Source organism: Nyctibius grandis, chromosome 21 (assembly GCF_013368605.1).
Source record: "Nyctibius grandis isolate bNycGra1 chromosome 21, bNycGra1.pri, whole genome shotgun sequence".
Taxonomy (NCBI): Eukaryota; Metazoa; Chordata; class Aves; order Nyctibiiformes; family Nyctibiidae; genus Nyctibius; species Nyctibius grandis.
In genome coordinates, this window is record NC_090678.1 from 5,814,673 (window position 1) to 5,830,479 (window position 15,807).

A 15,807-nucleotide genomic window follows, 5' to 3' on the forward strand; every position below is an offset into this window, starting at 1 on the left:
TTACTTCCTACTTTGTACAGAAAGGCGGAGAGGTTGAGTGTCCTTTTATAGAGGGGCATCATATACTTTTGAACTGAGGCATTGAGACAGAGTTATTGACCATCAGTGATCATCAGCAAACATCTGTGGGTTATTAGTAGAACTAAGGGGTTCTCAAAAGTGCGTTCACTGTTCGCCTGACTTGCGTTCTGTTCAGCTCAGGTAAAGCTTTTACTTAAGTGTCAGGGTGAAAGGTGTAACAAGCAATTTCAGACTTCTAAAATTAATCTGGTACTTTTTGTAGAGAGTTAAGGAATGCATAGATTATATTACAATACTACATTCACAGAAGCATCATAAAATAAACTATATAGATTTGTGTGTGTATAATAATTCTAGTCCCTGGCTAAGTTCTCCTATCTATACTAGTAATTCTAATGATAAGAATAAATCCCAAGCAATTACGTGAAGAGGGATACTTAATCCCTTAAGAAATGGTTGCTTGTATAGAAGTTCTCTTATGCTAAATTTACATATTGAGTAGGTTTTGTTATGTTTGGGCAAGGAACTGATAGTGGTATGATACGACATTTTCAGCAGCTCTCAAAATTGGTTCTTTATGGAAAACTCCCCCATTTTTATTAATATTTGTTCTCTGCTTTTCTAGCACAACAGCTCTTTACTCCAGTGATGGAGAAGATCAATTAGATGATTTCCAGGGCAGAGCAGTGTTATGATTTACAGCATGACTGATGTGAGGCACAAAGCTGCAGTTCTGCATGAATGAGCTCTGCAGCACCTGTACTAGAAGCAGAATTTTCTAACTTCACTTGGCTCGCTGCCCATAATTAGATACTTAAAAAACAAAACTCCTCCCATGTCTTTCTAGAATTGCTGCATTATTGCAGACTTCACTAATGTATGTTTCTGTACCTACATATATAAGCCCACATGCCTTTTCCACACTCTAACATTTATTTGGATTCTTTAAAGAAAGGCAGAACTAAAGGTCTTTTGAAGTCCTGTGTTCTTTTATTGATAGTCTTTCTTGGGGTATAAGCACAGTTTTGTGGGATAACTTGCTGCCATAAATACAAGCTATATGACTGAATATGAGGACCAAACTTCACTATTCATCACTGTGAGTATTCGTAAAACCATATATGATAAAAATCCTTGTCACAAAATATGCAGGCAATGATCTGTTCCAGTAAATAGTACACAGTGTTAGTTTTCTGGGATGTTCGGTCACCTTTTGTCAGAAGAATGACCTCTATATTTGAATGCCCTTTTATGTAGCACACTGTGTAGGGAAGTGAAAGCAAAATAAATTTTCAGAAATTAAGAAAATAAGAAAAATGCTATCTGGGGATGCATGAGAGAAGAGAGAGGAAAATTTGCCTTTTTGATCCTTTTAGAGGTCCAGAACTTCTGTATGAATTCTGCAGTCACCTAATTTTTTCTTTCCAGAACAGAAATGTCCCCAGTGTGCTGTGAAGACAGCTCAGTAAGCACATGCCACCAGTGATGAGGTCCTTGGTGAGAGGGAAGCGGCAGTAATGACTAATCAGAGTTGTTGGCTGTATGAGCTCCTCTTAGGACTCTTAAACTTACTGTCTTTCTTATATAGCACTTCTTTTAAAGTTTGTTAGAGATTTAGCTGTGACAGCCCATATTTTTCAATGAAAATAATGAGAAATAACTCTTTGCATAAATTACCTGCCTTTTCTTCTAGAAATTGTCTTTCCTGATTGAGTAGGGGGTTTTTTTTCCCTCCTTTATAAAAAAAAATCCCTTGGTGATAGTGGCTGCCTGGTTTGTTACTCAGAGTTCACACTCTTTTAGGTTCACTGTGAGTCTTGCCTTTGAAGTTCACAGGAAAACAACGGCAGCTCCAGTCCTGTCTTTTTTCCTGGCTGTGGCGTCCTGCTGTGCAGTTCTGTTCTGCCTTTTCCTTTAACAGAGATGGGTGACACACTCATCTGTCGTTGGTGGAATTGGGTATTTTTGCCAAACCTTTATAGGTTCAAGCCATGTGGTGCTGCCTCTGTTACCCCTTCATGTGCAGTGTGGTTGTCTTCAGGCTTACTGGAATACTTATTACTATGGTCTAAATCGCGTGACCTCGGGGTTTCCTTTTATCGAGTTCGCTCTTCTTTGTAACAAACAAGAACAAAAGCAAAACCCTCTTTATCCACAGAATTATATGGTTTTTGAAAAACTACAAGCTGTAAACACATTTGTGATTTGGTGCTGATTTTCTGATCTTGTTCATCATGGGAGCTTGAAATCATCATATGAGCTTGAAATAACCTTGATCACTATGATGAACATAGTGATCAAGGTTATGTTCTCCTCAGCATAAGATACACTTATTCTTACTTTATACCTCTTTGATTCTTATGTGACTGTTTTTTTGTAGGTAAATTGACACAATGTGGAGCAACAAGTCAAATGAACCTCTACAAAATCCGAGGCATAACCAAAGCAAGGATTCTACCAGAGGTATGGATTTTCTCTCTTTTATTGCCTTGTTTTGGAAGATGTTTTATCATGAGTTGTTTGAAACCTGGGGGTGTTTTTATAGAAAGCATTCTCCTGCCTCAGTTTGGAAGCTAAGACCATGTGTTACACGGCGTTCTTTTTGCAGAGATAGCAGTTTTGTACTCTCATCTGCAGAGTATTTGCTGATCTGCATTAGGAATTGCCAGCCTATGATATGGTTGCCAAGATGGCACAGAGACAGATTTTTTTGAGTGCTGTGGAGAAGGAGCAGTGCAGGAACAGAAATTGGGAACTGTAGGCTCTTGAAAGAAGTGAAGAAAAGCCTGAGAGGCAGTTGCTCCTGACTCTTGCTCAGTTCCAAGGTGGTGAAGGGCTAAAGACACTTGAATAGCAGCAGCACATAGCCACTAAGATGACTTGCAGCACTCTTGTCTCCCTGAACTGGAGAAATCCTGTTAGATTCTGCTGTCATGATTACTCTGTAATTTAGGAAAGGAGGTGGCAAAAAAAAATTACGGTACATCCCTGAGAGGAAGAAAGCTCTAGTCTGTAGAGCAGCTGGGTTGCATGTTAAGTCTGTAGTTCAGGATCAGTCTTATGATCTCCACTATGACAAAACTGGACTCCAGAAGTTATTTTGAAAGTAGAGACAGAGCGTTATTTTATCTGTAAGAGGACGTTACTGCTGATTGTTTCCTGCAGTATGTTCGGTTTCTTTAAAAATTATGTACCTTGTGAAACTGAGGTGTTCTGTAGACATGAAGCACCATCTCTCAAAGTCAAAGCAAAGTTATTTCTATGCTGTGTCCTTAACCCTCTTCCTTTGTGTTGCTGCATCTTACCTGAAACAAAATCGGCAGCTTTTTTACTATAAGGAAAAGACGACTTCTTTTTTTTTTTTAACTCTCTAATACTACTACTCTCCATGGTTCTGATACACTTTAAGGCTTTGGATGTTGCATTGTGTAAACCATTAGATTAGAAGAAAACCATTAGAAACCAAAAGAAGAGGGGAACTGAGGAAGTAAATATTTTCAGAGGAAAATACTACTGCATCCTACTGAACTGGATTGCACATAGAGCATGTGCTATCTGTTTAGATTAAAAGGCTGAAGTTGATCAGTGCCTCCTGCTTGTGCTTCACAGACATTGCTTCTATTTTGTTTGTAGGGTGTACAGTTCAAAAAGCTTACTATTCAAAATTCATGTATTCAAAGCTTGGTTTTTGAGTACAGTCTTTAGATGACCATGTATTCATGCTTAGTTTACTGAAGAAGAAAATGGAAGGGGAAAAAAAAAAGTAGTTATAGTGTGTTGGAACTATAGTGTAACGGAAAAATGTAAGATATTTGTGTTGTGGTAGATAACCAGCTTTATTTTATCTTCTAAACGTCTTCTGTAATGTGTGGTGTAGATTTCATTTCAAGTTTAATAATGCATTCAACCTAACAGTGAGCTCATTAAATTTTACATTAAAAACTTTATTGCTCTATTAAGATGCATCTTGACTAATAACAGCCTCTCATAGAGGAGAGGCTGGAATTGAGTCATTAAAAGAACTTGATTAGTGAGCCCATGAAAATTGTTTTGAAGCAACCTTTTATTTCATTTTTTTCCATGTACTAATGAGAAATTTATTTCTTTGTTTCTACCCTGTAAGATCTAACTGCAGCATGGGCTACTATTTCTCAGACTAAGGCTGCTGTAAGTACTGATTTTTTTCTTTGTTTTTTTTTTCTTCTTTTCAAATCAGTTAATGGCTACAAAAGCTTTAATCAAAGTATTATTTTGCTCAGTGATTGTCTGTTAAGCAAGTTGAAAATAGGGCAAGCAGTTGGAGTACGTGCATGTTGAACATCGTTGTGTCTTTTCCACACGCAGTAGAAGAAATTTTTGCCACAGCAAGCTTAGTCTGGAGTACAGTAATACCTGCTAAGTCTTGAGTGTAGTATTGCCTTTCTAATTAAGAAAGTAGTGACTTCTAATTTTTCTGAAAGCTTGAAAAAATAGCTCTCCCCTGCTTACCCAAACCAGTCAGAAACTAGGACAACACCAGTGTATTTCATAATTTTCCATCTTTGAGTATTGGAATTGCTGTCTTTCTGTGGGAACTTAAGTGCTTAAGATATCACACTAGTTTCTAAAACCTGGCTTCAGTGAAGTCAGACAGCTTGTTTTTTGGGGGAATTCAGCTCCTTCTTATAGCCTTGTCCCTCTCTTTTAATAGCTGAGTGAGCATCAGCGTGGGGTTGTACATATGGAATCTTGTATCATGCTCCAATTTGAAGAGAGTATTATAGAATTTTTTCCAGGTGGAATTAATATTTCATTCAGGCCAAGCATTAAGACTCTGAATGGCATGTTGTGATTAATTTTTCACAACAGCCTACTTACAGAAACAAAACTATGCAACAAACCTAATTTAGATAATCTTTTTAAACAAAACTTAATAATCTGACATAGTTTCTGGCTGTAAGGCTATAAGTTTTGCAACATCAGCCTTGTGAAGTTGCTTTTGCCTGTAGTTTTATTCTTTATGAAAATGAGGAAAAATTTGTTACGATAGGGGAAAAAAACTGTAGCTTAAAAATTGAAAACAATATTCTAATTTGCATTCTCTTTAAATTCTAGCTACGTCATATAGAGAACAAATTGGAAATAGCTCCCACCAGCACAGCTGTATTCGATTCTGTCATGGATGCCAAGAAGCCCTCTGCTAGCGCTGGCAGGAAAATAAGCAGAAAGGGTATGTATTATTGAGGATGTAGCGTGTAAGGCAGGGCAAGCCACTGTGTTCTGGGAAAACTTGATTTCTCCTCCCTGCCCCCAAGTTGTCTCCTCCTCATGATCTTTATTCATGAAGCTTGAATTGCCCAGGAGAAACTAATGTTTTCTTCCCTTAGCTTGGGAAGGAATGTGTGCTATCGGAGTCCCTTGGTTAGAGGGAGTGACAGCACTTCCCCCACACTGTGAGTGAGCAGTGCTTATCCCACTCTGATACCCCGTTTTTCTGGGGGGTTTGGATGACAATTGTATGTGCCTATGTTTACACTGGTCTAGCTGTTTATGTTTTTTAATGTTTGTCAACTCTTACATCCTGATAGAATGCTAAATCTGATGCTTTCTCTATTTCATTTAAGGAGAGCATTTGCTTATAAGAAATAAGCCCTCGTTTTAAATAAATTTAGAGCACTCTGGTAGTGTGCCACTGGAGAAGAACAGACTGATTGACCTCTAGTGGCAACACGTTCAACTTTCACAGATTTAATTACTTATAATTAATCTTTAAGCATTATTATCTCTCTTTAAATATGATCATTGTTTCCAGCACTTCCCACCTTGCTCCTAGTTGTTGAAATTAGCTTGTTGAAAAAGAGAAGGGAGTACTTCAAATGCTGTTTTGGAGTGCTGCTCAAACCCGAGAAAAACTCTTCTTAATTGTTCAGCCCCAAGAGCTTTCTCTTTCTGGAGAGATAGACACCTAGAAGATTCTTTGGTTTTTGCTTCAGCTTCCAGGTCCTCCAGCCAAAATAAATCAAGCAAGGAGAAGTCCTCACGCAGCCCTCTTCGAGCGACCACTCTTGAAAGCAATGTGAAAAAAAGCAATCGTGTGGAATTTCGTGAACCATTGGCTTCGTACAGGTTAGTGCTGGGACAGCTGACTGTTAAAGAAAAATATGCTAAGATCAGAATTAAGCTAATAGTGATGTTTTTGACAACTCCTCAAAAATTGATTTGCTTCCTCCCTTCACCCACCCACATGAGCAGCATGTGGTGTTGGACAAAAGTGTCTTCCTTTTTAAAAATGTTACAGCTTATTTTTTGTTCAGTGAATATGGGTTTAAAGTCAAATGTGTTGAAGTGGGGCCAGAACATCAAGTTGAAATGGCTGTGGCCTCAGTGGCCTGATAGGTTTGACAGGTATTTAGTTTCAGTAATAAGGACTAAAAAGAATATTTCCTCATGCTTTTCAAACTTCGTTTTATTAGTTGTTCAGCACATGTTCCCAAATGTATTACCACAAGACAGTGTAGAGCAAGAACATCTAGTACTAAAGATGCATTCAGTTTTTGTGCGTGTGAGAAACCCAAATAAGAACAGCTGTATCAAGGAGAAAAAGTGGCACGGAATATTGCTGGCCATAGAACATGGTGGGGTGGGAGGAATGAAGGAAAATAGGGAAAGCCTGTTTTTCCTAGCCTACGTTTAAGTACTGTAGTGAACATAACATGCCTCAAAAGCTTTCAAAAAGGAGAACATGCAGCAGAAATAAACTAGTTATAACTTGCTGTAATATCAGAGTCTAGAAGACTTTTACCATAACTTCTTCAATTCCTTGTGCTTTATAAGCAATGTGTGTTGTTTGCACAGGCATCCCTGATGAATAGCTTGGTTCGTTTGGTAATAGTTTTTTGTTGGATTCTAACACATACTTTGCATTTTTTTTGAAATATTCTCCCAGTGAAGTCAAATTGCTGTTGACTGATTAGAATGGAGTTGAGACAGTGGTATTTTTTTTATCCCATTACATCTCTATTAATAATTGTTATCCTAACATCTAAGTTTTGGTCTCCTTTTCCACTTCTTGTGTCAGCTGTGAGGTTCTTCTTCCTTGTTGCGTGGGGAAGCCGATTTGGATCAGTTGTGTAATCTTGGGTCAGTTTTGTTAATTGAACAACTCTGTTGTCTACCCTATCTGGAATAACTTAAATACATCAGTTATTTGTTTTAAAAACATGTAGTAAATTTAACAGACTTCAGGGAAAGGAAGAAAATGAGAGCAACTGGACTCATGCCATTATATCTGATTGAAAAGAATAGCTTTCTTACAGTCAGAAGACTGTGTGGCATCGGGGGGATTAATTTGGGGATTAATATCAGAGCTGCTATGTTACCACATTACTCCTTCTCTGAGAACAGCTTGTAGTCAATGCTTAAAGTGTGCATAGGAACACAAAACCAGAATAATGGGTAGAACAATCTATGTGGGTGTATATTTATATACACGTTTGGTGAAATTCTGTGCAATTAAACCACTCAGCTTGTACATCGATTGGTAATGATTACTCCACTGTATGACAGGAGTCTACTACTAGAGAAAGAGAGGTAGGCAATTTCACAAGTGCAGTGTTATGACCTGGCTTAAATGAGTTCTTTAAACACACTTGCTGAAGAAGCAAGCCAGGTAGCTTAGGTGCCGGATTTTCACGTCTTCGGCCCCTCATCTGTAAAAATATTAAATAAATTTTTGTCCTAACAACATATGTACCATGAGTCTGTTCAAATGTGGAGTCTGTTTTTCTGTGAAAAAATGCTAAAAGATCCTTAGTTTATTGAATTTCTAAGCTCTCAGTAAGCTTTACATTTGTTGCAATACAGCCAGTTCACTGTGAAGTTCTTATCAGGGGCTTGCCTTTTTAATGCTCAAACACAGGGCAGGGTTTTTTGGTGCAATTTGTGTTTTCTCTGCTAATGAATGTGCTGTCGAGGAGCTGTGCATTGCTTTGTTTTAGAGAACATATATTAATTATGCTTCTCATTTAAGTTTTACACTTGGTTTTTATTTAAAGCTTTTTTAAATTGAAGGGCGACATTACTGCTTGCTGATTGTCTACATGCCCTAATTTCAACTCTTCAACTTTATATATAGTCCTGTTCATACAGAGAATGCAGAAAATGAAATTTTGAACAGAAACCTCTTTCAGTTTCGTCAGACTTGCACTATTAAATGTGTGGTGATCAAACTTTCAAAGAACTTGCCTTTGAAGTGGAGACAAGGTATAGGAAGTTATTCTTTTAGTTAATGAACGTGCTGATTGCTGAGTTGGAAGGTCCTACAGTTGTGTTTCTGATGGTGACTCTTTTTTTCCCTTCTGTTACATCAGGGATACATATAGTTCTCTGTCTTATCACAGTTCTAGCCAACTTGACGCCAAGCAACTGCTCTCTAGTTTGGACCTCAGCGAAGCAGAAGGGAAGACTGAAATAACAAGCTGTATGATACATGACCGTGACGAACGGGGTCTACACAGCAGAGATTTTGAAAGCCCATGTTCTTCTGCTGCAGATGAGACTGTTCTTAGGTATTTGAATGACCGACCAGCAATTTATGCCTTGGAGAATAATGAGGCATTTCTTAAGGTTGGAACACCTCTGAGACTGGAAGGGGAGGAACCTAGTGGCTCCAGAGGAGATGAGAGTAGCACTAAAACTCCTCAGAGTAACACATCCCAGGACAGTGAACTGAAAGTGTCTTCCCCTTCTGCCACGAGTACTTCTAGTGCTCATAGGCTGGAAATCTTGAAACGGCGGCAGCGTGATGCAAAGTTGGAGAAGCTGAAGGAGCGGATTCGAAAGCAGTGCGAGCACTCTGAAGAGCGGGGTGGCAGAGGGCAGCACTCGGGATATGCTGAGCAACCTGTCGTGGTCACAAATGTGGAGAATGCGGTGACTCCCAAAGTCAGGAAAGTGGCAGCTGCACCTGCTGCTCCGTCATACAGAGGTATGGAGGTGCAGAGTCCCTCCCTGCTGGTTATATGTGGTGAAGGAGTGGAGTTAATTCATTGAGCAACATGTCAAAGCATGGACATGACTCATAGGTGTGTTTGGGCAATACGGGAGGGGATAGCATCGTTTGATCACAGATATGGACAAGAAAGAAAATAAATTCTTGCCAATTTACAGAATTATGGATTATTTAGAAATTCTTCCTGTCGCTTCTTACAAATTACTATAAAAAAGCAGCTCGCTGTATTAGTGTTTGGGTTTATTTTGATTTTTTTTAATGGTCCCAGAGGTGAGTAACATTGTATTGACTGAGAAAGCATTTCACATTTTTAATAATCGTTTCTTCGTCCAGTCTGCTGTTTTTCAACTGTGAGCAGGTGGCAGACTGATAGATTGCTTTCTTCTAATTTAGCATTAGAAATTCAAGTAGTTCCTTTCTTACTTGGCAGTTTCCCATCCCTTCCACCCTTAAAAAGCTTTATTTACATTTTACACAGATATTTTAAACTGTTAAATTGTTTACCTTCAGGTTTCAATCCTGCTGAAACAAGGATTCGCGCTCCAGATGGAAAGATCTGGCATGAGAAAGAATTCCACATTAGTCGGGAGCTGTATAGAGAGATAGCACTGCAGTTAACAGGTGAGACATGAACGGAATTGATGAAGCTGCACAGCCTTCTCTAAGAGGCAGAGAAGTTTATTTTGTACAAGTCTACAAAGTCATGGAAACAAAAAATTGAAGCAATGAGTGTTAAATGTATTGTACTTCTCTCCGCAGGAAGAGTAACTTGTTGAACACTAAATTGAAAAAAAAATCCTTCTCCCCATTCTCTCATTAAAATACTCTCAATAGAAAATCAATACTGAAAAGAATCAAATGATGGCTTTTCTTTGAAACAGGAATTTTAAAAAAAGTCTTCATTAGAACAATTTTTGTTTAATTTTTGTAACTTCTTTATACATGTTTGTGTGAATGAATGAAACTTCATGTTTAAAAGGACAAAACCAAACCACTTTGTGGTTTTGATGAAACCTCTATTATCTCATGGTAACAATTCTGATATCTTCTTGCCATCTTTAACACCGTTAAAGTGATTTGTGCACCCTATGTTGAAGCCTGAGTTCTACTTCCTTCAATATAGTGTTAACAGATTGGCAGTTCTGAAGCTGCTGTGGGAATTGTTAGTGGTTTAGTTGGAATGTGTAGGTAGCTAAAAGGGAGATGGGGGCATCTGTTCTGGAAGGTCTCTGGGAATACTTATTAAAAATGCAGTATGTAGCCTGCAGTAAAAGGGGTATGCCTTCGGCTATGTGTGGTGGAGGTGAGATTATATGGCATTAGGATGGTTTAATATCTCTGAACTTGTAGAACTTCATTGCTTAATATCAGAATAAGCCAAGTCTTGAAGTTCTTGGAGAAATTTATGTCCTAGTGGTTTATACGCAGGGGTGGTTTTTTTTAGAGGCCTTCCCTGGATTCCCTGAGGAGTGGGAGAACAGGTAGACCAGAAGAAGGTTTAAGAAACCTTTTAAATAATCTGGATTTTATTTCCTCTATAACTCTTTTACCTTCAGTGTTGTAAGGCTTGGATAGGGCATGGGAGGGGGGACTGTGTAACTTTGCAGTCATAAGTTAACAGAATGTTACCTTTGGGGTTTATTCCACATCAAAGGTGTAGGAGAGAATGTTGAATGCTAAAAGCTTAGAAAACTGTTATTCATTCCTCTTTGCTTAATGATCTTTTGAAAAACATTAAATATGGTTGTTGCAAAATGGCAACATGGGAAAAAAAAGGTCTGTTTTAGGTGATGAACTCATTTAGCAACACAATATTCTGATGCTTAAAAATATGAGCAAAGATGATAAAAAAATGGTGTAATTTGCTTGACAGTTACACTGCTAAAAGACCAAAACTGTAATATATGCTTTATGTTTTCAAATTTTCTGCTCCAAGACCCAATCTGTATTAATTTTTCCCTCTGGAAAACTGCAGTTCCATTGGCAGCTCTTTTCTCTGGATGATAGAGGGTAGGATGCCCAAGTGTGCTTTTTGATTTGCTAGACTGGTTACAGTGGAGCTCTGTAAGGTTGAGTTGCTTTGACTGAGTTGGGGGAGGGGGAAGAGATCAGATGAATAAAAAGGAAGGGAATGGAAAATAAAATCCCATGAGAATCTCTACTTTTGCAGCTTAAGAGTTTGCTTATTACATATTAAAAATAATTTTTCTTATTGGTCAAAACATATTTAAGACTGGAGGAAATGTGATGAGATTGTAAACCTCTTTGTATGTTGGTAGTATAGTGGCTGGTACAGAAATTATTAGATTCCTGTACAGCTTGACAACACACTGAGGATTTTTTCTGGAGTCACTCAAAAAAAAGTTCAGAAAGGACAGCAGCTTCTTTTCGATAACATTTTTTTGCAAATGCTCTATTCAGCATCAGCCCATGCATTTATTGCCAAATCTCTGAAGACTTTTCATCTACACTAACTTTTTTTTAGTTTTGACAAGCATAATATGAATGATTCATGAGGTTTCTATAGAAATCCAAATTTTTGAAAAGTTTCATTTAAGAGGTCTGATTAAAAAGGCATTTGGAGCATGTGTTTAGGGGACTTCTGTCTACAAAAGGAAGGCACTGTGTGTGTGTTCACCAGTACTCCTGTCCTGATGCCATGCGTAGAACAGCTGTCGTGGAACGTGTGTCCTTCCTGACCTGAAAAGATTATATTGAATAGCTGATTCCAAGTAAGCAAATGCTGGTGCTGCACATAATATAAACTGTGGATGTATTTTTAGATTGTTGGATTATCTATATATGTGTTAATTCTGTATTAAAGTTACAGCATGTGGAGTTTTGGGTGTGTACGGTCAGTTGTATCAAAAGCGTGCCGTGCTCTCTAGTGCTAAAATAAGCTATAATATCTCTAATATCTACAGAACATTGTTCTTTACTGCAATGAGGTTTTTAGATGTAAGCATAGGCCATACAGAATGTCTTCATTTTTGTTTAGCAATTAGGCTAAAGGATATTGTATGGACCCCAAGCTTCCAGCAGTTCTGTCTTAAAGATGTTCAGGATTTGCCATACTAGAACAAAATTGCTGTAATATGAATAGAATGAGTGGGAAGCAGCCTGCAGGTTCCTGGTGTCAGGAAGGAACTGTTTGTCACTGGAAGAGGTGAGGAGGCAGACTAGATTTCTGCAGATGCAGTCACTGAGGCCTCTGGGACTTGATGCATTGATTCTGTCTTCCCTGTGCTTGTTGTCAACCTCAAAGAGAACTGGAAAATTTGTAAGGAAAGGATATTAAGGGGGAGAAAGACTCTTAAAATTCCATCCTGACATCGTTTAATATGAGCTGCTGTTCTGTCTCTGATACTTCCTATGGGCACCATCAGAGAGTGGATTCAGCTGAAATTAGGGGCTGTAAAAGTTAGTATTGGCATCTAAGTAAAGCTTCAGATCTATGCGTGAAGAGGGTTGAATCCTGGTTGGTTTAGGTCATCTGATCACATTCTTTATAGAAGAGGAACAAGAAAACAGTGGTAATAGTGGCCATGGAGTTCCTTATCTGCAGTTCACTTTTGGGATTAAGAAAAGAGCACCTTCAAGGCCTGTAAACTAAAATACTTCAACAAATCTTTGAAAATGTCCAGCGTAGACTGCTGAGACTGAATATACAGCTTGCCTGTCCTTGAGCAGTGCTTGTCTCTGCCCTGTACCTTAGGCAGCTGGGAAGCCCACTCACTGCGGTGGTGATTGAGCCACAGCTCAGGTTTTCTTTTTGTTCTTTGCCCTAATGTGAAAACATGGTAAAATATGACTTTATCTTTGGTAAGTGTTCCTCATATCCCTAAAGGCTAAAACCTAATTGTGTTGTAGATGAGGGCTTAGGTGATACAGAATAGTTCTACATCAGTGGGTGAATACTGCGACAAGTTTTGCAGAGAGTAAAGCGCGCGGATATCCTGTCTTTTGTGCTCCAGCACGGAGGCGAGTGAGTGTGCTGTCACGCGTTAATGTGGAAGCAGCAGCCCGTGTGTTTCAGGAGAGAAGGAACTACGTGTTCTTGCGGAACATTAATACTGTAAAATGTAGTAGAGAACCAACAATTGTTCCTGTCAAACTGTCAACGTTTCTTTTAAAATTGAAAATTAACTTTGTAAAGAACTATTGTGGTATTGCTGTGGCTTCGCTGCGTTCCAGTGCGTAGGTAAACAGCACTTGATTAAAAATTTTCATGCTATGAGGATTTTAAAATGCTGGACTGGGAGTAATTGATCTCAATATATAATCTGGGAGAGTCAGTGAATTTTGTTGTGTTTCTCTGAGTTCTGCTTTTTCAAGGTAAATGTTGAAGCAAGCTTGTTATTCTATGTTCTTTCCTGTGGGGTATCACTTAACAGCTTTTGTTTGTTTTTAGAGGATTCAACAGCGAAAGGAAAACCCAGTGAGAGAAACAAAGAGAAAAAAGCAACCAGACCAGTGCGGAAAGTGCAAAAACTGACCCGGTTGTCAAGCCCAGAATCCAAACAAGGTGACTAACTCTACTGTGGAGGGAAGACTGTCGCATGTCCTTCAGAGATGAGTTTTGTCTCAAGAAATAGAGAAAAATTAAAGCATATTGCTTTCAAAGTCTTCTCAGATGTGCAACAATGCTGTTGTAGGGTGTCTGTAGACTGTATGCTGCACTGGGATGTGTGTGTTTTTGTTGTTGGTTGTTTGGTTGTGCTTTTTTTGATTTAATTTTCTGCTTGTCCACTTGCTGTGTGCACCTTATGGAAACAGCTGAAGAGTGTGTGTTTCTGGGGCCGGGTATCCTTAGGTATCTGTCAGGCCAACATACAAAAAGTAGCAATATCTCTGTTCTGGGTCCTGCTTCTGTTTTGCTTGTGTTGAAGCTTATTAGTGCCTGACCTACAGCTCGGTGAATAACGCTGAGAGGAGGAATGGAGATATTAAAATCAGTGCCAGCGGCACTTGACGAGTTGCCCTCCTCTGTGAGGAAGGGCTGCAGTGAAAGCTGTTCTCTTGTACGGTTTCTCAACGGGGAAGCAGAGAACAGGGTGTCCTTCTGGCTCTTCTCTGGCTGTTGTTCTTATACGTCCTGTGTCAAGTTGCTGCTGTCCTGCACCTTCAGTTCTGGCTTGACCCATGCCTGTTTTTTTCGGTTAGTGAAAGAATGTAAAAGCACGTTCCCTGGCAAGTCTTACAAATCTTGGTATTTATGAAGGAGAGTTTCTTTCTTTTACCAATTAAGATTTTTTTATTTTCACTGTTTTCTGACATTTCCACTGTCTGTTAAATAAAATCAAAGTATTTAGAGAAGGTTGTGTGAGCAGGTTACTGTAGAGCAGTGCCTTATAGCAGAAAATAAAATTAACTGCAGTGGAATTCTGTCAGTGCTTCTTAGTTTTCCAGTAATGTTAATCTTTGATATTGTGTGTAGCAAAAGAATTAGGAAGACTTCCACATCTGCTTCATATTTGGTTTTAATTTTCTTACAAAGTCAGTAGTTATGACTGCAATCACACTACAGAGCAATTTTTTTTTCTTTAAATACATATGAGATTTGGTATCTCTTGCACCTTTTAAGGTTTTATATTTCTCCTTATGTACTGTGACCCATAATCAGTAAATACTTTTAAAAGCTGCTTTAAAAAATTATTACAAAGGGTTTTTTAGAGAGTGAATGTGCGATTCTGCATGCTGTAAATCGTAAAGCTGCATGTGAATATTTTGTGGTAATGAATGCTAATGCTTACAAAAGTAAGTGGTAAGTATGGATTTGCTCCTTCCTATGCTGATCAATTCATGCTTAAGGAACTATACAAAACTAACTTACATATTTGTGACAGTTCCAAGAGAGGGAGGGGCACCGAGATTGCTGCAAGTTTTAATGGCGATGGTTATTCTCCATAATGGATTAAATGTGAGGAGAATGATGGCGTGAAATCCCTAGAAGATAAGAACCAGATCTAAGTGGCATATCCGTGGTGGTCCGTCCTCCTTCAGTCACAGCAATAAGAAACTGCTTAGCATAGCCAAGGCTATAAATAGCCACGGCTCATGTTCCGCTCCGTTAGCGTGTTTTAGTTCAAACAGCTGACTGGAAATGGAAGACGAGACTTTACGCTGCCTTTTTAAATGCACACAGAAGTAATTGAGAACAGTGAGTTCGGCAAGAGAACCCCTTTGGCTGATACGTCTGTTTCCAAGAGGCTTGTAGTGACATGTTTCAAGTGACAGGTTTATAAAAAACTTGGGTAATTGACAATGCAAGCGAGGAGTACTGTTAGTAAGTGAATGAATGGTGGGCTGCAGACTTGTGGCTAAATAGGTTTCCTCCTTCTTTTCGTTATTTTAAACCAGAAGGGAGCAGGAGGGATTGAGGACTGGGATTGCAAAAACACTCTCGGTCTGCTGTCCTGGATTTCACTTGGAGTTGCTTTGGTACCATCTCTCCGAAGTCTGGTCGGGCCCAGAGTACAGTCCCTCTTTGTCTGGCTGTGTTGTGTTCATGCTGCAGCGTCTGGGTTTGTTTAGGCAGTGCCGTCAGAGGTAGAAGCTGAAATGCAATGGTTAGAAATCACCTGCACATTGGATGTTCAAGTTAGGTACTTTTCTAGCTAAAAAATCCTGCTAAATGGTCTGAATTAGGTTTTTAATACTTTTCTTTTTTTCTGATGACTTTCTCCAAAGCTGTTTAAGGTCATTATTTCAAAAAAAGAAAGGATTAATAATATTGGAAGTTAGTGGGATGAAAGGTGAGTTGAACAAAATAGCATTTAGTTAACAAATGTTAGGTA

At 38.7% G+C, this 15,807-nt stretch overlaps 1 protein-coding gene across 10 annotated transcripts in view; it reads left to right on the forward strand.

Annotated features, from left to right (window-relative positions):
- The window catches only part of CEP350 (centrosomal protein 350), an 81,385-nt gene that overhangs the window by 11,700 nt on the left and 53,878 nt on the right, over positions 1 to 15,807 (forward strand). For 8 of the 10 annotated variants that reach the window (XM_068416775.1, XM_068416774.1, XM_068416777.1 and 5 more), the window contains exons 2-8: positions 2,402 to 2,484; positions 4,145 to 4,188; positions 5,116 to 5,230; positions 5,994 to 6,126; positions 8,370 to 8,986; positions 9,521 to 9,631; positions 13,422 to 13,535. In XM_068416775.1, coding sequence (XP_068272876.1) covers positions 2,415 to 2,484; positions 4,145 to 4,188; positions 5,116 to 5,230; positions 5,994 to 6,126; positions 8,370 to 8,986; positions 9,521 to 9,631; positions 13,422 to 13,535 — 1,204 coding nt within the window. In that variant the 5' untranslated portion in view covers positions 2,402 to 2,414. The remainder of the gene's footprint in view (positions 1 to 2,401; positions 2,485 to 4,144; positions 4,189 to 5,115; positions 5,231 to 5,993; positions 6,127 to 8,369; positions 8,987 to 9,520; positions 9,632 to 13,421; positions 13,536 to 15,807) is intronic. The other 2 variants (XM_068416778.1, XM_068416781.1) reach the window with 1 other exon arrangement.